Here is a 20,538-nt window from a genome sequence, read left to right as displayed (position 1 = left end):
GGCTTTGTACATCGGAACAACTGGAGCATGAAGTAGTTTAGCCAGTTCTCTTACTGTTCACCTCGTATACCTCTACATAAAGAATGACACCCAGAGGACAGTCATTCTTTTTTGCTATCTTGGTACTATAGCTCTTGCTTGGGGACAGTATAAACTGAACTTCTTGTGGATTCCTGAGTAAGACATTTCCGGTAGCCAGGTGTCACTGCAGGCTGGCTGTCAGACTGTTGCATTGACCAGATGAAAAATGAACCCACTAAAAAGGCACAACATCTTACTGGATCAGTACACCAAATGGATTCACCTTGCAGCTGTGTAATTGCTAGAGCATGTTCGAGGAAAGTACAGCTGGAAGCAGAGACAGGACTACTCTGTCTAGGTGTTGCCTCCTCCATCCCCACCCCCTAATTTACAGGAGATTGAGTATAACATGAAACCACATGCTCTTGATGTTGACACAGGCACACCTTGTTATGGTCTTTGTCCCTCCATTTTCTTGCTCATAAAATCGAGATGGTATCTCTGCAGAGTCCAAGTTCCTGTCCTTTGAATTTTAGTGCTATTGCGTATGTGAAACGATAATACCTCAAAATGTAAGAGTGGAAAGTTGTAGCTGCCTAATAATGCCATACTGTGCTCTTCCCCCACCCCCACCGCCATTCTATTCTAAAAGTGTTAGGTGTTTTTAATCAAAATGGTCTGCAAGCTCTGTAATGAAAAATATTTTACTTCTTTTTTATGCGTTTTAAATCTGCTGAGTTAACTAATGGTAGAGATCTAGTCTGCATGGATAATCAGGAACACTATTTCACCTTCAGTGGCAATCAGCTGCTTGTATTGTATTAATGAGCAGCGGTTACATGTGCAAAGTGACCTATGAAAAATGTTACTTGTGATGGTAACATGAGAGGAGGAAAAATTGCCTTCAATTATTTTTAGATTCCAGGCTGAATTTTTAGTGTTACTGATTGTTCAGAAGTTACCAGTGCTGAAATAAAATTATTTCCAAATTTTATTGGAAATAAAGCACTTTATGAATTGGTAGCCAGTCTTTACTTGTTTAACCCTTGAGTAATTATTCCATTGAGAATTTGTGAAATCTTTGGGCAGAGTAGAAAAATTAATTTTCTCTTTCCTCATGCTTTTGTTGTTTCCCAGCTTGTAGTTGGGAGTAGAGAGATACTTGTAACTGGGAAAGCACATAGCATAGACTTATCCTTACTGCTGTGCTGGTCTGACAGGAGCAGCATACCTCTTTTTCTGTATTCCTGTTTGCTACTTTCTCCTTGCCAGTTAGCGGTAGTGGGTATTTTTCAGGAAGAAGCAAACCTTTCCACTCATTAAATATATTTTTGGCATAGATACTACAAAATCATTGTTTTGATTTAGTCACTGTAAAATTTCTGGGAAATTAATTTTCTTCTTCTAGGAAGACATTTTTCCATATTTGCACATATGTAAAACACTTCCAGAAACCAAGTAATACTGTGTTTTGTTCAGTGATTTAATGAGTCTTGAGCTTTCTTAGTTACTCACAACATTTTGGATAGAAATAATTTCTGTCTTCATCTGAAGTTTCATTTACTTTCATGAAGGCTCTAAATCCAGAAAGTTGATGCAAGAGTTGAATGTAGATTTATCTTCAGTTAAGCGCCGTGAATCAGTGACAGACATTGGAAAGGACCTCTGGAGATCATCCAGATCGTCCAGCACCCCTGCTAAGAGATCATCTAGTCCAACTCCTCCATGAACATGAAGTACTGTGTACCTTGTTCTCAAAGCACAAAAATGAAATAATAGCTTACGGTATGAAAGTATGTTTGTTTGTCGCATCTCTGTACATTCATCTTGACCATGTTAATGGCTCTGTTTTAATAGAATGGAATTGGACACTCACCTAAAACTGGTATGTGATTGCCTGAGCTATAGAGATTTTTTTCAAGCATGGCTATGACTTAATCACATAATTTGAAATGTAAAAAGATGTCCATCAGGTGATTTCTTAAAGTTACTATTTTTTTTTCCTGCAAAGGGTGGAATTATCTGAACTTGAATCAGTGACAGAAAAGTTCTAAGATCCTCTTAATAATCCTGATACTAGTTTACACATTGTTTTCAACTGTGGAAAAAAATCAAGATTGAAATAAAAATTGGAAATATTCTAAGTACTGTATAGTGGAAACTCCCGAATTTTACCAGTTAAGTACAGAGAACTTCAGAGCAAAATGGCAGTCTTAGGTTTGCGGGACTATCTCCTTGTCATGCTGTTACTTGGAATAGATTTGGTACATTTTGTGACCTCATGCTTTATTTCACTGCTGGCACCATAGCAGTCCTTGGATTATTGATGTGCTTTCCGTCACTTATGTGAAATTAAGCTGATGTGTTGGGTGATTTTTGTCTTGTGCGTTTTTTTAATAAGTAAAGTTAATACTGAATTTAACAGCTCCTGGCTTCTTGTAGAGTGTGCCTGCATCACCCAAAGATCTCTGACAGAATTTCAGACAGAATTTGAAATGTGGTTGATTGTCTGCTGGCTGGGCCTGTTGCTCAGGCTGTTTGGATTACATAAAATTCTTAAATTTCAGGAGGCACCAGGGCTGTTTCTCTTGTGGTACCGCTCCTCAGAGTTTACATTCCAAACACATTTATGCTGTAACTTACAATTGTTGAAATATGTAACGTCTTAAAGTCCAGAAAGCTCCTGGGTATCTCTAATACCTGTGGCTGTGATAATCGCTTTAGTGCAGTGTGTGGCAAGGCTGCTCAGGGATCACACGTGCACTGTGCTTTATATTTTGAACAGTCAGCAAATAACATTAATGCAATCCATTTCCTCCCCCTTGCCGCTTTCTTGGGATTCTCCATTTGAGTTTGAGGGGTGGTGGTTTTCTCTTTGCACTACTGAACTCCTACACTAGTTTTCCTTGTGTAGAGCTGTTGAAAAGTGGACCTTGGAGTGGAGCAGCTGCTGTCTGTTAATAGTCTTGGTCCCTTGTCATTAGACTTCATCAGTGGTCGTAATGAAATTACAGATCTGACCAAGTGACTTTGTTGCTAGGCTACCTGTCCTCTGCAAAACCAATGTTCCTCAGCTTCAGCTGACCTTTTTAATGTACCAATTGCTGATTCAACTACAGTCCTTGAACTTCAATATCCTCTCCATAATTTGTAATCTCTTGGATATCTGCTGGAAGCCTCAGCAGAGGTGCAAGTGTTTCATGTTAGAGTGGATTCTATAACAATGTTTGTAACTGGAATTCTTAAATTCATGCACAGATGGGTTCTTTATTCCATTTGCCTCAAATCCTAACATGTATGAATTTTTTTCTGACATGTCAGTAGTTGGTCTAAAAGATATGGGGGAGGGAGCAGAGGAGGTGCCACACTTTTAACTTTGCCTTATTTTCTGTCTCTGCTCAGGCGACATAAATTCATTTTTTCCATAATAAGAGTAATTTTTGCTCATATATACAAACTGTAACGTGCATTATGCGCAGCTGGCTTGGAGTTGTGTAAGTCCTTGGCAGGTGTCCAGCATGTTGTGGTTGCATTAGGAGTGGTTTCCAGGAAGTGACAATGCAATGTCAGAATGAATAAGTACATTTGATGTTTTTAAATGATAGAAGTTCTAGACACACACATCAAAAACATCCATAAATTAAGGTAAGTATCGTGTATGAACACATATGTCTTTGATTCTCGTTTTCAGTAAGACCCTTAGATTCCAAAATCTTTGGAAAGACACTTGTAAATAGTCCAGTGGCCTGTTTTCTGAATTAAATGAAAATATTTTTATTTTTAGAATGCTTGCGCTTGTATTCTGCTGTAGGCTATGATTCTTGAAGCTGCACATGGAATAAAATATAAGAATGGAAAAAGTGTTTTCCTGCATTCACTGAAAAAAGCAGTTTTAAAACTTATTGTTACTAGTGATGACCGCTTGTATACGTGAAAAAAAAGGTGCTACTGTGTTACCTATAACTTTGTGCCGTCTTGATTTGTTGACTCTCAGTCCGTTTGAAACCGTTTCCAACAGCTATTTACTTGGTAGGACTCTGTTCCTTGTGGATGATAGGCAGGCTCAAGGAATCATGATGATGGCTTCTTAGTATGGGCTGCGTAGATCTGGGAAAGCAGCTAAGCCTTTCAGTTACCTGCTGGGCTGGGGAGATTGCATTGATTTCTACCAGGAAATCTTTCTACATTTGTTTATCTCAGTGTTTCACAAGATTGGTTTGTGTTGCTTAAATACAACTTTGATTTTAATGGCTTCTTAAACCCAGTGCTGCAACTGCATTGTTATATCAAGGATGATCTTCCTTTAAGAAGTTGCTATACTGCTCTGCTTTTCTCTCAAGCTCTGCTTATTCATGTGGAGTGAGACAGTTGCCTTCGTAATTTGTCTGATTAAATGTAACACTTTTCTTCATTATATGCAATAACGCACATGGCGTGCTTTGTAAATCTTCTGCTGTTATCATTAGTTTGTAGTATTTCTAAAAACCAAGCTTTCTTCAGAGCATGCGATGGGAAATGCAGTTACATAGCTGCCACTGGTAATCAGACAATTGTGCAGTTAAATCCCTTAGTTTACTTAATCCTCATTCACCAAGTACAACACTGTTGTAAAACTGTTCTGTTAACTTATTCTGGGGAGTTGACAGAATTCAATAATTTGCATTATCTCTACTGATTTAATGAACTGTAAGAGGAAACACACACATGAAATGACCATGCATAATGAATTTTTTAAAGTTGTAAAACAGCTTTGAGGGTTTTATACAGAATTTTTGTCAGTTTCTGCTAACAAAAATAAAATGATCAGTCATGAAGGTTAAAATAATCATGAATTCTGTGAATAATTTCAAAAGTTATGTTAATATGGATATTGTATTACTGTTTGTTAATTTGTAGTATTCAAATACCAGTGTTAGTTCTGCCCACTTCTGGAAGAAGGTGTATTAAATTATATTTTAATGCACCAATTAGATTACGGGAAAGTTACTATTCAAATAGAAGACTAGTTTGTGTATTCCTGTCTATGCACTTGAATCTCTGATTCTTACCTGTTACTCTTGAAGTTTGGAATTAAAAGCTTTCATTGCTCTAGTTTTTGATGTCTTTGAGACGAGTTGCTCAAATTGCAAATTATATTTTAGCCAGTTTTCTTTGTAAAAATGAAGGTTTTAGGCTTTTATAAGTAATGGGAACATTGAATGATCCCTGTTCTAAGGATTTAACTAGACCTTGACATGATTTTCATTGACCTTTTTTTAAAATATTTTTTCTTCTAGCTTTCCAAGACAAACTTCTCCAACAACAATGATTTTCGGGCTCTTCTGCAGTCTCTCTATGCCACATTCAAGGAATTTAAAATGCATGAACAGATTGAAAATGAGTGTATCATTGGCTTACTTCAGCAACGTAGCCGGACAGTGTACAATGTGCACTCGGACAACAAACTCTCAGAGATGCTTAGTCTCTTTGAGAAAGGGTTGAAGAATGTGAAGGTAAATAGACTATAAGAAGGACTTGTGTCTTAAGTGTGCTGTGATTATGTTTTAGTTTGCTTCAACTTTTCTTAATATTCTCTACAAATAAATTGAGGAGGAGGAAGAAACATTTATGGTTTCTTGATGCAGTAGTGAAAACTTTCCAGTCTGAAACAGAATTTCTTCTATCATTCATCACAGTTACTACATTTCAAGTAAATATTCTTTTCAGAGGAGTATTTTGTGATAGAAGTCCATCTGAATAATTGGAGGTGTTTTGGAGAGACAGTGTGGAAGTTTCAGATATGAAGACAGCTCTGCTAATTGGGCAGAACAGTTTCTGATTATTGAAATAGTGTGTTTTATTAATGTGTTAGGAAACATCGAGTATCTTATTTGTAGCACATAACATTGTATTACTGTCACGAATGGAGATGATTACTGGACTTATAAAACAATGCCTCTTTTTTTTCTGTCAGTGAGTCATGTACTCCTTCCAGTAATATGTTACTCAGTAATGTTGTTAATGTTCCAGTCAGTCCTCAAGAAATTCTAAATGTGTTTTCTCCAGCTGGCTTTTTCATAACTTCAAAGTTCTTAAATTCTCTTCCAGTAGAAACCTGCTTAGATTCTTCCCTGGCTTTCCTCTGGGTCCCCAACTCTACTTCCCCTTCCTGCGCTCTAAGAACTATCATCTAAGTAATAATTTGTCATCCCTTATTACATTTCTGGTACACACAGTCCATATTTTTCAGAAAGAAAAATGCTAAATATGCAGTTGATTGATTCCATTTTACTATCTAAGGCTGGTTTTGACCTGATAATCTTGCAAATAATATTTTTTCCCTGGTACATATCAAACCTAAAAATTTGTCTTAAGTTGTTTCCATTAATGAAATGGGAAATAAAGTGAAGGAGAGGGGAAAATTAACACCTTTGTGTTATACCTTCTCTGGTAGGATGCTAGTGGTCACTCTGTTACTTGACTTGTTAAGCATGGGAAAACAGATTTCTCTAGCTCTCTTTAGATTCTTTAACTGTTTAACTTTTTTTTGAGGGTGGTTAATTTCATAAGCTTTTTTTCTCTAATAGAGTTGTTGATGTAGAAGTTTGAAAAGAAAAACTTACAACATTTACTGTAAGAGCTATGAGGAACTTCATTATGTTGCAACTACTGGGCAGACTCAGAATCAGCTTCTTACTAGGGGCATAGGAAACAAGGTAGCAAATTGATAGGTGAGGTTGGTCTAACTTTAACATTTTAAAGTCAGTTACATCGTTAAGAGCGCTTTCTATTTTTTGAAGTAAATATCTATAGACCATATGTGCCTATAAATTCTGACTAATTAGTCAGAAGAATTGTAGAATAACTAATGAAAAATGCATGCAGTTAAAAGGTGAAGTAGAACTGCTGTATCCTAGAATAATTCTTCTGCAAAAAACACTCAAGTACTTAGATCAGTCTGTTACTACTTTGAACTTTGGGTGAGACTATAGATTGGCAGACTTCAGTCTTTGCTCCAAAGTAAAAATGTGATGAGACAAGTTAATTCATATCTGATAACAAAATAAATTGGAATCAGGCCTGAATAGAATACTTTGTTCTGCCTAGTAACAGGCCAGTACAGACTATCAGCTTGTGATGAACACATGCTTACCGTGAAGTAGAGCAAACATGCTGCATGCATGGGGAAGACATAATGGGCTTTACTTTGAAATACTGATTTGTATAACAGTTCAACCCTTGAATGAATGGACAAGATTAGATGACAGTTAAATCTTTGCTTTCTTCTCAGAATGAGTATGAACAGCTGAACTACGCAAAACAGCTGAAGGAGAGATTGGAAGCCTTTACCAGGGATTTCCTTCCTCATATGAAAGAGGAAGAGGAGGTAGGTAAAAATTTTCCTCAAATATAATGCTGATTGTCCTTAGGGTTTGGAATGACTGAATGAGACAAAGGGGTTAGAGGTTCTGTTTTTTCAGTTTTCTGTTTTTTATTACTACGCCCATTTGCATTCAGGACTGTGGTGCCATTGTTCTGTTCTCTGACTGCAAAGTGATGGATGCATTCTCAAACAGTGAATATATTGAAATTTTATTATGAAATTCTGGTCCTTTAAGAAATTGACAACATAAGTCCACTGGGGCTGGGATTTGTTTGCAGCAGGTAGCTGTTTAAAGGGATACCTAGCAAAACTTAAAGGAAAAAGAGAGGTCCTGTAAACGAGTGTTTCATGACTCAGACTGACACTCCCAAACAGCCTCTGACCTATATTTGAAACATAGACTAGTACTGCCAGTCTGATGATTTATGGGTATCCAAAAACTGTGAAGTATCTTCTGGAGAGAGTAAATCTTCCAAAGTCTGTCTAAGAGAAATCTTTTCTCATGTTTTTCTTCCTTGCCACTTTGCCTTCTGTGCGAGTAGCTCGGTAAGTTATATAGGTTAATTAATTTCAATCGCTTCCCTTTTCTGTTGGGGAGAACAGGTAAACAGCTTGCCTGAGACTATGCAGTGATCCACTGGTGAGCAGAGGGTTGGAACTCAAAACTTCCACGGTCCTGTCCTTAGATTCACTTAATGAACCTAATGTTTTACGTGGAGAGAATTTGAAACAGGGAATTCTGTGCTGGTAGGTCTGTTTAGCATTATCGACTGTCTCTGTCAGCACCAGACTCTTGTTTCCTTCCTTTTTCCTTTGCTTTAGGTTTTTCAGCCAATGTTGATGGAATACTTTACGTATGAAGAATTGAAAGATATTAAGAAGAAAGTAATTGCACAGCACTGCTCACAGAAGGAGGCTGCAGAATTCAGAGGTCTTAGTAAGTGGAATCAAGCAGAAGAGCTTCAAAAGGTCTTTAAGTATTCTGTGGACGAGAAGGCAGATCAAGGTGAAGCATCTAGTTAAAGCAATTTTCAAACTGCAAACTTTATCTAAAAAGCCACACCAGCGACACACCTGAAGTCATGTACTGGGAACTAAAATAGTTTTTATAAAACAGGAATTTCTTCAAACCAGTTTTGAAACTTCAGGAACGTTAATGTTTGATGCAGGCTTCTTGGCAGGTTGCGATGTAGGTAGTGCTTCACCTGTTTACCTGTTCTCAACCTTCTTCCTCTCCCTTCCTGCCCGTGGTAATATTTGATATAATAAACAGGCAGAAATTAAAATTAAATTCTAATTCCATACTTTCATTGAAATTGTGTTTTCTGTTTACAGACCCTGCATTTAATTATTGGTTTTCAGGACCACTTTGTAAGCTTTTCTGTTAATGGTTTAGTAACCCAAAATAGTTAGCCAATTGACAGTATTTCAAATTAAAAGCAACTCACCTTCCCCATCTCCACTACCTAACTTGCCTGGGCCTCTCAGCAAAGAGAAAGGAAGAAACTGTGTGTGTGGAGTGATGCAAGGGAATGAATCCGTGCAGCATGTGAGTAGGTCAGATGAAACGTGCGTTCTGAAAGTGGATATTTAATTTGCGTTAATCTGTAACTACCTTTCCTGATGAAATGTACAATAAATAGCTAACTACTGAAGTGCACTTCAGGCTTGTTTTACAACTGCTGAGGCAGCCTAAGTTATCTGTGTTTACAGTTTTCGCTGCTGTCGAAGAAGAGTTGATGCTCAAAAGAAGGGGAATTAATGTTCCAAAAGTGCAATACTGGGGTGTGAAATGGTTAAGCAGAGCAAGAGCTCAAAAACTGACTTTGTGGTGTATGTAAGGTGTGGTGTTCTCTTTAGAAAAACTTAACCTACTGTTGAATCGAATTTTTTTTGATGAATCTTGACTTCTGAACTACCAAACTGGTCATTTTCTTCCCTCCAGGTGAAGCCTTTAGAAAAGGTCGTGGTCCGTGGTGTGAAATACTACTGACTCTGAACAGATGAATGTGATAGAAGTAGCTTTACGGCATTACTTGCTGTTAAGTCTAGCTGGAATAGCAGTTTTGGGATAGTAGCAATTCTGCAGTGGTTGGGTTCTAGACTTTAGGAAGTTGGAAGTATGTATCTTGCATCCATCTTTTTTAAAATGGGATAAAATAACACAGCTTGAAGTCCTCTACAGTTTTAACTGCATTTTAATGTGAAGTGCTCTGTAGTTTACCTGCACTGACTTGCCAGGTGTATGTATAAATATACTGATTTGTCAAGTGAAACTGCATTTAATTATTTTTTTTGAAGTAGCAATAGATTATCACAGGGCAAAGTTTACATTGTGCTTGCTTTTGAAGCTTCTCTGTGAAATGAAGGCTGGTGCTTGCCTTGCTATATAGTTACGTGCTATGTGTTCTAAATATATAAGTAAATCCCTACTAATTTGTGAAACCTGTTATTTCTAAGGACTCCTGAAAACTGTTTTAGAAATACGTTTCTCAAGTAAATTGTCCTTAAACAAAATGTTAATTCTCTTAAAATGGCAAAACGCCCACTCACCAAAGCACTGAATGTGTTGCTTTATACAGTTTGCAGCTGTCTTTGTACTCTGGCAATAAGGGAGAACTATTGGAGATGGCTCTCCAGGAGTTCCCACCATGGACAGCAGTCCATGGAAGTTTTAGTCTCTAACTTAATATTTAGTGTTACTTCTCAACCTGAATGGCTTGTCACCATTCAGGAGGTGAAATTAATTGTCTGTGCTAGCAGTTAAAGCTACGTATAAAATGAGACAGCTGCAAAGAGTTAAGCGTGGATTTCTTGTGCCTCAGTCAAGGGGTTGAGCGCTTTCTGTGAGAGGAGTCCCAGCTGGTAGATTCTGTGTGCTAGTACTGTTTTGTGGGAATGTGGCAAAGCAAGTATAGATATCACCTACTGCAAAAGGGATTTTTAAGAAGTATTTCTTTTATACCAGATTCTGCTTTTATCTTGCTGTGATTGAGTAGCAGTGGTTTTCTTTCATGCAGGGCTTTTTTTAGACCCTTTGGGGGCATCAGGGTTGGAAAAAACAAGCTAGTTGAGAAAATGGGAAACAGAAAAACTGAGCTGATTGTTTGTTTGTTTTTTGTCTAAGGTGTTAGTACAATGAAAACTTCTTAAATGCCAAAGCAATACCTTTTTTCCAACTTTTTTTGTCAGATGCTGTTTTTTCATTCCCTAGTCATAATGTGAGTTCCGGTACTACTGTTGAAAGCTGCAAGGCCGTGCTTCACTTAACACACGCTTTCTATATTTCAGAAACCGAAGTAACAGGGCACACCACCAATATTACTAATCTTCCTCCTGAAGTAATGTTGACCATTTTCAGTTACCTTAACCCCCAAGAGTTATGTCAGTGTAGTCAAGTAAGCACTGAATGGTCACAGTTGGCTAAAACTGGATCTCTCTGGAAACATCTTTACCCTGTTCGCTGGGCCAGAGGTGAGTTAAATTTAATTCTTCCTTTTGAAAGCATGTCGATTATCAGAATTTCTGACTCTGTGCAAGAGAATGTGTTAGTACAGGCTGTCATGTACCTGGCAACTGAACATGCTGGAAGGGTGTACCTTTCTAGCAAGGGTCAAATTGGTTAAATATTAAAAATCCCCCAAACATACTTCCATGTTGTAGAATTAAGAAACTAAAAGTTGCCTTGATTGTAACTCTTGAGTAGCTCTTCTGTACAAACTGTTGATTACTTTTACTGAGGTGTGTTTGCTTCTAGGATGCTAGCTAGTATATTCACTAATACATCGTAATTATGATTTAAGAATCTTAGGGGTTTTGAATTATAAATGCTACTTTTATGCCTTTATCAGTAACATTTTTATTTTGTAAGGTTACTAGGCAGAAATGAGATACACACCAGAGTGTAAATTTAGAACAAATGAGGTTGTTGGTTAATTTAGCTAAAACCTACTAAGTTGATGGTTAATTTATATTGCATAATAACTTCTGTTATTTTAGCAATTACGCTGGTCCCTGCTAAGAAAATAGACAACAGACATGTCTCAGAACAGCATAATAGTGTGTGAATTCTGTAGTGGTACTGAAACTGTTCCAGGAATCTTTTGAAGCTTTAAAATGCAGCTCAAATAAGAATTGTGTTAATGTTCAGTCCGACCTTAGTTGAGATGAATGCAAAATTGACCTATATCTTTAGGTCAGACACACTGAGAAGTTACCATTGCTATTTTCTGCAGTGATGAGAAGTTTGTCTTAACTTTTTTTTTTCCCCTTTCCTTCTTTTTTTTGGGGATTTTGGTGGGTGACTAGGTGATTGGTATAGTGGTCCTGCAGCAGATCTTGAGATGGAACCTGATGAGGAATGGGTGAAAAATAGAAAAGATGAAAGTCGTGCTTTCCAGGAATGGGATGAAGATGCTGACATAGATGAATCTGGTAGGTAGATTCCAGCCCCCACGAAGATGACATAACTGTAAGAAATAAAAGTATAAAATGAGTCTGTTCTGTATCAGTTCAAAATACAGATTTTACCATAGTTGATACCAGTACTTTAAAATAAAGACAAATGCAATAATACATTCTGTCTAGATTAAATGCTTACTAAGTTATTTTGTCTAGCAACTACTTAAGGTTCCTGAAAGGAATGTCCTTTTTCCTTATGTTCATCTCATCCTGACTCCCAGCTGAGTGGAAAAGGGGAATAGGGGACAAAGATGGAGAGGAGCTGACAGCTGGTTTCTATGAGCTCAATTAATTCATCTAGGAGAGAGCAAACGTGAGTGCAGGTAGAAGAGTTATGGGGATGTCTGGAGGTAGGAAGGAGGTAAAAGCTAGGCTTCATCCCTTCAGGAAGTTTGGATGAATCGTCTTGCATCCTAATGCATTCTAGGCTTAGTTTAAAATTTGTCTTATGCTGTTATATCACAGGATATGAAATGCCCCCTGCAATAGTATTTCAATGTATAAAACAAGTTGGTGGCAACAGCTGCCCCGGACATCCCTGAGCTGTAGTAATCTGTAGTGAGTATTTAAGTCCTTCAATGATGACTTTCTGTTAAGACTCTTACTGGTTTTATTTGTGCTTGGAGTTAAACTCACCAGACTTGTCAGAAAGACAAGCAGATAGTTTTTAAAGATGAGGCTTAAGTAGATCATTGAGCTAGAAGTCAGGAAAAGTTTGATGTAAGGTACTTAAACCTTGTTAAGCTTTCTTTAGTTTCCTAATAGCTTGTTTGGTGTAAGATGGGAATGCGAATTCTAAATGACTCCTGGCATATTTTAAGTCCTTCCCTTTGGTTTTATTTTGCAGAAGAAGCAGCTGAAGATTCACTTGCCATTAGCATAGCACAAATGGAAAAACGTTTGCTTCATGGCTTAATTCATAATGTCCTCCCACATGTAGGCTCCTCAGTGAAGACGTTAGTATTGGCCTACAGTTCTGCAGTGTCTAGCAAAATGGTATGTCATTTGAAACGAGCATTTAATAATTGTGGCTATGCAGCCTCTAACTGTTAACTGATGTGACCAAGTTGAAAACACTGGGGTAGTGAAAATGAGTTGCAGTTCTGGAGAATGTGAACTTTCATGTGCAGTCTTACTGGCTCGTGTCTATACTGATTATTTTCCTTTCCTTTTCCAGGTTAGACAGATGTTGGAGCTTTGCCCCAACTTGGAATACTTGGATCTCACTCAAACTGCTATTTCAGACTCTGCATTTGAAAGGTTAGATAAATGTTGTCTTGTTAAAAGAAAAAAAAAAAATGCAGCTTTTTGAGAGGGGAAAAACATTCAAACACATCCTAGTCTGTCGCCAGTAAAGAGGGAAATACAGAAATCCCATTCAGGGCTCACACACAACTAAGATTTAAACAGGAGTAACAAATCAGTAAGATAGCAAGTGAAGCATGTAACTTTGTAAATGCCATTTGAATTGTTTTCACTATTAGGTATGTATTACCTGTGAGTGTGTAGCTATCCATAACAATAATTGTGTTTTGTTCTAGTGTTAAGAACTTGAAATTGCCCATAGATGTTAGGGAGTCACTCAGTTATAGTAGTTCTCTTGGTCCAGTATAGCTGGTGAGGGTTTGGAATGCTGCTATTTAACTGATCAAATGGTAGGCAAAGCTTTGAGGCTTAGATGCAGTAACTGCAAATTCCTGAGTTTCACTGAAGCCTGCAGAAATTTCATTGATGTGAGATTGATTTCTGAGATATCTAACAACAATCTTTGAGCTTCTGTCAATTGTTAGTGAAACATTATTTGCTGGTCCTCATATCTGTATTTCCAACAACCCAGTTGTAACTCAGAAAATGAGTTTGGCTTTCTGTAAATATGGGTAATCACTTACAGAAAGTAAATGATAGTTAACATTAACTATGAATAGGTAAAGGTCACTTAAATCATCTATATACTTTTATAGCTAAAAATGCAAAAATATTACTGTAGATCAAATTTCTATTTCAGCTGAAAGAGATAAGCCTGAAGGGGTGAAGTTTAGTTAATATGATGAAGTCTGATTTTGTTACCATCTCTAATCCATACTTTATGGAATAATTAGTACTGCACACAGAATGTGTTTCAGAATCCAGCTATTCTCTCTGAAAGAAATGGGAGATGACAGGAGGTTATATGGTCTTAAGTACACTGGTATTACAGCATGTGTAACAGACAAGCTTGAGAAACTCAAATACTAGAAATTACAACTATTAAAATATTTCAAACTTAATATTACCTCTCAGATGTTTGTGGGTTTTTTGGGGGGCTGAAATTTGCTAGTTTAGTTTTTTCAGCCTTCTGAGAAGTTAACTGGGATGTCTAGTAACTTAGGTCGATCTTGGTAACTGCATTATACTCAACATAAGCTATTTTTTGAAATTGTTGCCATGCATATTTGATGTTTACAGTCTGATCTACTATTAAAAAATTTGTTCAATGTATGGCAAATTTGGATTGCTTTTAAGTCACAGTGTATGGAAAAAATGCAGCTTGTTACTGATTCATGATTCATTTCACATTTCTTTAGACATTTTTCTAGACATATACAGCACTTGGACTATTAAATCTAATCTGGGGTCTCTTTTTTATTCTGTGAAATAATATAAGTATTATACTTGTGAAGTGTTCTTTTGTATGTTTAGACTTATCACCTGTTTCTGAACAAAAACTTAAAAAGCCAAGACCAACCAACCAAACCACTTTTTTCTGTGATTTCAGTTGGTGTTCAGTTGGTTATTGTCAAAATCTTCGCCACCTTGATCTGTCTGGATGTGAAAAAATCACAGATGTGGCTATAGAGAGGATTTCCAGAGCACTGGGTATCATAACAACTCACCATACCAGAGGTATTCTGAAAAGCTGCAGAAACAGGAATGCTAAGACTTTGTGGAAAGCCAGAGAGATTACTCTGCAGTCCAGCAAGAAGTATAATTGTTTGCGTGAAATCAACAATGAAAACCTCATTGAGGGAGGAGATAGTGAGCAACATTGGACTAAACGTGATGGCTCAGAAAGCTTCAATTCTGCGTATGTGTGGATGTTAGATGCAGATGATTTAGCCGACATTGAAGATGCTGCGGAGTGGAGACACAGAAACGTTGAAGGATTTTGTCTTATGGAACCAGCATCCCATATTAATTGTTCTGCATCATGCTACAATAGAGACATTTATGGATTAAGGACTAGAGGGTGGCAGCAGCACTGTGCTTCTACTGACTTTATTTACTGCGGTCACTCATTTTGTTGTGCTGGAACAGCACTAAGAACTATTCAAGCACTTCCAGAGTCCTCTGCACTGTGTAAAAAACCAACAAGGACTAAGCAGTCAGAGAAAAAAGACTCTGCATACTCTGGGAGTGAAAAAACAGATGAAGAGGTTGCACGAGTTCTTCAGTTTCTCAGTCTGTCTGGATGTTACCAGATCACGGACCGTGCTCTCAGGTGAGGAGACATTTTTGAGCTATATTGCTGGAGTATGTTTTTTCTCATTTTGTTCTGTCATTCTGGGGTGAATCTGCCTCATTTCATTAGAAACATTTTTATTGCAGAAACTGGTAAGTTTAAGTGGTCTTTGCATCTTGAAGTATTTATAGTACCAGACTTGAAAACTTTCTCCAACTTTTCATTTGGGGATTTAGGAAAAAAAGTTTTTTAGACATATTCTTTGAAGACAAGTATTCGTGTGAATTTGTTGTTCTAGGCAGTATTGATGCTTTTAGATTTGATCTTTAGTGATTGCTTGTTAGGAAAATGTGGCGATTCACTAATTTTTTCATTATGCTTGAAAGTGTTATAAAACTGTAATAACATCCCACAAAATCACAGTATATCTGCAGATCATCTAGTCCAACCGCCTGCTAAAGCAGATTCTCCTAGGTCTTATTTAACCTGCCCAGATAATGACATAACTTATGGATATTCTGGATCGATGGTCTGAGGCCAATGGTATGAAGTTCAACAAGGCCACGTGCTGGGTCCAGTGCTTGAGTCACAACAATCCCCCATAATGCTACAGGCTTGGGGAGGAGTGGCTGGAAAGCTGCACAGCAGAGAAGGACCTGGGGGTGCTGGTTGACAGCCGACTGAACATGAGCCAGCAGTGTGGCCAAGAAGGCCAAAGGCATCCTGGCTTGTATCAGAAACAGTGTGGTCAGCAAGAGGAGGGAAGTGATTGTCCCCCTGTACTCAGCACTGGTGAGGCCACACCTTGAATACTGGGTTCAGTTTTGGGCCCCTCACTACAAGAAGGACACTGAGGTGCTGGAGCAGGTCCAGAGAAGGGCAGCAAAGCTGGTGAAGGGACTAGGGCACAAGTCTTATGAGGAGTGGCTGGGGGGAAACTGTGGTTATTTAGCCTGAAGAAGAGGAGGCTCAGGGGTGACCTCATCACTCTCTACAACTACTTTAATGGAGGTTGTAGCCAGTCTCTCCTCCCATGTAGCAAGTGATAGTACGGAAGGAGTTGGGGGTCTGGAACAATTCCAGAGATGGGCAATGAAGCTGGTGAAGGGTCTAGAGAACAAGTCTTGTGATGAGTGGCTGAGGGAACTGTGGTTATTTAGCCTGAAGAAGAGGAGGCTCAGGGGTGACCTCATCACTCTCTACAACTACTTTAATGGAGGTTGTAGCCAGTCTCTCCTCCCATGTAGCAAGTGATAGGACAAGAGGAAATGGCCTCCAGTTGCACCAGGGGAGATCAGGTTGGGTATTAGGAAAAATTTCTTTACCAAAAGGTTTGTAAAATCTTGGAACAGGCTGCCCAGGGAACAGATTCAGAACAGTCCCTGAAGGTATTTAAAAGACCTGTAGACATGCTGCTGAGGGACATGGTTTAATGGTGGACTTGGCAGTGTTAGGTTTATGGATGGACTTCTGATGATCCTGAAGGACTTTTCCAACCTAAAAGATTTTGTGGTTCTATGACAGTTTTGTATGTGCAGAACATCATGTTAAGTATGACTTCTTTTAATAATTAAGAGGAGAAAAGTAGTTGTCTTGAATGTTGAGATGGCTTCAACAGTCCAAAATATCCTGTATGTGATAATATTTGCCATTGATATTTTGTATTGTGTCAGAAAAATGTAGTTATTCCTTCATAATGAGGCCAAAGTGCTTGCAGCCACCTGCTCAGGTGTGCTGCAGCACTTAGGGCTAATTAAAGCTTCTTGGGGAGGGAAGATCTCATGCCCACCTATACTGTGCGCTGTAGTAAACTGAGAAATAGTGTGAGGTGCTGCTGGCATTGGTAAGTCTCTCTGGCGACTTCATCCCCATTTGGTGTTCAGAAGTACCAGTTCAAATGTCTCCCATAGTGGTTCTTCTGACACTTGCTGTTTCCGCTCACCAGTGTTAGTCTTGCTCACAGTGAACTTCAAACAGCTGTGCTTTGTGTTTGACCTTGATGCTGTTCGAGTGTTGGAGTGGATTGGTATTGCTGAGTTTCATTAGGTGCTGCCTAGGTCATGCTGTGTGTAGTTTGCACATTACTGGTCTGTTTTTTCATGACTCAGTAATCTATGACCAAAGGAAGGTTTGGCAGTTGAATCATAGGAAGGGTTTAGTTGTGGTGCTGGTTTGCCATTGGTGCCTTTTGGATAAAAGACTGTATTTAAGAGCTGAGAGTGTGCTGCAAGAAGTGCTTCTTGCACTCAACAAAACAGAGAATCCCTGAGGAAAGAGCATGAAACCTCCTAATAGGAACACTTGCCAGTTCATTTCATAGAAAAGCTGTTAACTGCTAACTAGTTCTGCAGTCAGCAGACAGAGACTGTTGACAAGGAGAGAGTTGTACAGCGATGCTTTGAAGGCATTTTCAGTTTTATATCCTGGCTTGCATCTCCAGCTTGGTGATTCAAGCCTGGTATTTTTTTCAGGTGCGTGAGTTTGTTTGTGATTGAACTCGGGCTGCCTGCCCTGTGAGCTCGCAGAGAAGGAAGCAGACTAACACAGAGGGATTGCTGAGGCGTGATACATCCATGAGGCTGTTGCATCAGCAGTCAAAAACTCTTACGCTCAGAGGAAGAATAGAGAATTCCACTTGAATAATAAGATGGCTTGTTGGCAGAGACAGGCTTTGCTGCCAGTCCTAAGAAAATAAAAATTTGAATTCGGAAATAACAATTTTAACCAAAAGAACTAGGACAGTCAAAGTCTCAGAAGCATAATGAACCAGACTTGGGACTGTCATGTTTTTAGGATGGGTTGAGGAATATACATCACCTTGGAAAAGTGGCCAGAATAGGCGATGTTTTGGGGAAGAGTGTCTTGGTAGATCTTTGAAATACTTCTGGAAATATATCTCTGGAGTAATACATAAACAGATTTGCCATTTGTGTCTGTCAGAAGGAGTTGTTTCTATAGAAACTGGTTTATTTTTCTGGTCTGTTAGGCAGCTTTGGGGGTGATACCCTTTATAGGGTGTGGAACTGCCACATTTAAAACTCCATATTTTATTAGAGGTCTGGTTTTTGTTAGGAGATGCAGTTAAGTCTGTAACTTGGCAGCATAGTGGAGTACTTGTCAGTCTAGTGCCGTGCAGGCTCATAATGCCTCTCTTCTGTCTGTTAACAGGGCATTGACTCTGGGAGGAGGACTGCCACATTTGGAACACCTTAATCTCTCGGGTTGTCTCACTGTAACCGGTGCAGGCCTGCAGGATTTGGTTTCTGCATGCCCTTCTCTAAATGATGAATACTTTTACTACTGTGACAACATTAACGGTAATGTCTTTTTATGAAGATGTGATGCTTTCCTGAGGAGTTATGTTTTGTTTTAAAAAGTGTCCTTAAACCACAAAAAGAACCACCAACCCCCCTCCTTTTTTTTCTTGGCTGTGTAGCACTGAGTTTCACAGGTTAGTTATGAAATGACAGCTGTTAAGTCAGTTTTTCCTCATTTGTTTGGGTTTTTTTGCTTGACTCTAGTACAGTTCTGTATTACATAGATTAAAATTGCTTTCCTAGGTATCTCATAATTTAGTTTAGCCTAAGTAACAGGGGCTAGAATGTCAGTCTCCACATAACTAATACACAGTTGTCCTCTCTATCTTTCTTATAAAGCATGTTTACGGTTTTCTTTATGGTCATAACTTCGGACAGAGACTTCATTAAATTGGTACCAATGCACTGAGTTTTAGGAAAGGAATGACTTGTGTTTTGCTGTATAAACCTCCCATCTTGTATTAGTTTTGGTATAGGATATTTTTAATTTTACCATCGTGTGTCCTTAGGGAACATGTAATATAGTTTTGCTTAGGGATGGATCTAAGTTGGTGAAGGATCTGGATAAAAGCATAAAATATGTTTATGGTGGAAGTCTTTTCAGTGTTTACCGGACTGGAATTCAGTGTATTGTGTAAGGTCCAGTAAGCATTCATAGCATTAGAGCTGGGAGCCATGGTGTGACTTGTATCCCACGTGTGAATTTAAAACAGGTAAGTTCAACAGAAGGGAACGGAAAAGGAGGAAAATGACTGAGTTCACTGGATTAGAGTTAATTGTTTGTAAAACAGTTATATTTCCTGATAGTTCATGGTGTTCAGCTCAATTTGCATCTTTAATTGAGATGCAGACACAGCAGGGGTACGGGATGCCAGAGCTTTGGTGCTGCAAGTAAATCTGTACTGACATTTGGGTATTCAGCCCATTGAAACTGATAGAAGATGATGCACTTGGATTGGATCGTAAGATGAGAAGTGAAAAGTATTAAATAATACTTTGTTTCCATAATTTTTACGCTTCTTCATGCACTTTTTTGATATGGATTGCTGTGGGGTTTTTTCTTTTGAGACACTTGTTTTTTGTTGCTTCCTTCCATTCCATTGAGACTACAGCTTTTAATCTTCTAGCATTTCAACCTGAAAGTGTTAAGGTTCCTTTTTTAAAATCCTTCACTGACTCTCCTTCCTGCATTGTGTTGAGTTTAAAGATATTTTCAGAGAGAAACTAAAAACCTTTTCCTTTTACATCTGGCTCCTTGCTATTTTCCAGTTTTCACGTCTGTCGGTAACACTAGTCTTGATGTTCTGGTTTGTCTTCAGACATTTGTTTCTCTCCGTGTCCCTAAAATTCGCTATATTGTCTTGGTATTAGTTTGCAAAGCCAGAATCTGTCATGTGAGCCCACCACTTTAAACATGACTTGGTTGTTCCATAGTATCCCCAAGAAATTATTTCTATTTAAACAGAATACTTTTTGGAATTAATCTATAAAGTTGTTCTGATCCTCCTCTTGTTTATTTCCTTTTCTTTTCCTGCCTGCTGGAAACTGTGAGCCTATAAGCTCTGCTTGGTTCTGTAAAGCATCATGCGTGCCTTTGGATGAATGGTTACTCCTATAGAGAGAAATCAACAGGAGAGGCTCTAATGGTCTGACTTCTCAGATCTCTTGAGAAATAGGAGCATCTTAAAAGTTTGTGGCTGTTTTCTTTAAGTCGATAAAGACTTAAGCAAAATCCTGAAATGGGGAATAACCTTTTATAACTGAATCCTCAGCAGTTTTTTCTGGGTACTGTTCTTTGTGCTTTCACTCAAACTGTGTTGTGATAGGACCATTCAATGTGAAACTAATGCCTTATTCCACTCTCTGGGCAGCAGGATTTCTGTGACTGCTTGAGCTATTTCTGTATCATTTGGTATTTCTAAAGTAACTGTAGGGAA

General features: G+C 38.3%; 1 protein-coding gene across 1 annotated transcript in view; it reads left to right on the top strand.

Moving 5' to 3' along the window:
* Positions 1-5,300: 5,300 nt before the first annotated feature.
* FBXL5 (F-box and leucine-rich repeat protein 5) overlaps positions 5,301-20,538 on the top strand; it is a 22,479-nt gene continuing 7,241 nt past the window's right edge. Inside the window, exons 1-9 of the mRNA XM_010143567.1 lie at positions 5,301-5,513; positions 7,292-7,387; positions 8,207-8,390; positions 10,676-10,858; positions 11,693-11,818; positions 12,693-12,841; positions 13,023-13,105; positions 14,601-15,323; positions 18,453-18,601. Coding sequence (XP_010141869.1) covers positions 5,379-5,513; positions 7,292-7,387; positions 8,207-8,390; positions 10,676-10,858; positions 11,693-11,818; positions 12,693-12,841; positions 13,023-13,105; positions 14,601-15,323; positions 18,453-18,601 — 1,828 coding nt within the window. The 5' untranslated portion in view covers positions 5,301-5,378. The remainder of the gene's footprint in view (positions 5,514-7,291; positions 7,388-8,206; positions 8,391-10,675; positions 10,859-11,692; positions 11,819-12,692; positions 12,842-13,022; positions 13,106-14,600; positions 15,324-18,452; positions 18,602-20,538) is intronic.

Source organism: Buceros rhinoceros, unplaced genomic scaffold (genome assembly GCF_000710305.1).
Source record: "Buceros rhinoceros silvestris isolate BGI_N320 unplaced genomic scaffold, ASM71030v1 scaffold3519, whole genome shotgun sequence".
NCBI classification, from domain to species: Eukaryota; Metazoa; Chordata; class Aves; order Bucerotiformes; family Bucerotidae; genus Buceros; species Buceros rhinoceros.
Note: the sequence above shows the minus strand (reverse complement) of the source record. Positions and strands in the feature narration are given on the sequence as shown.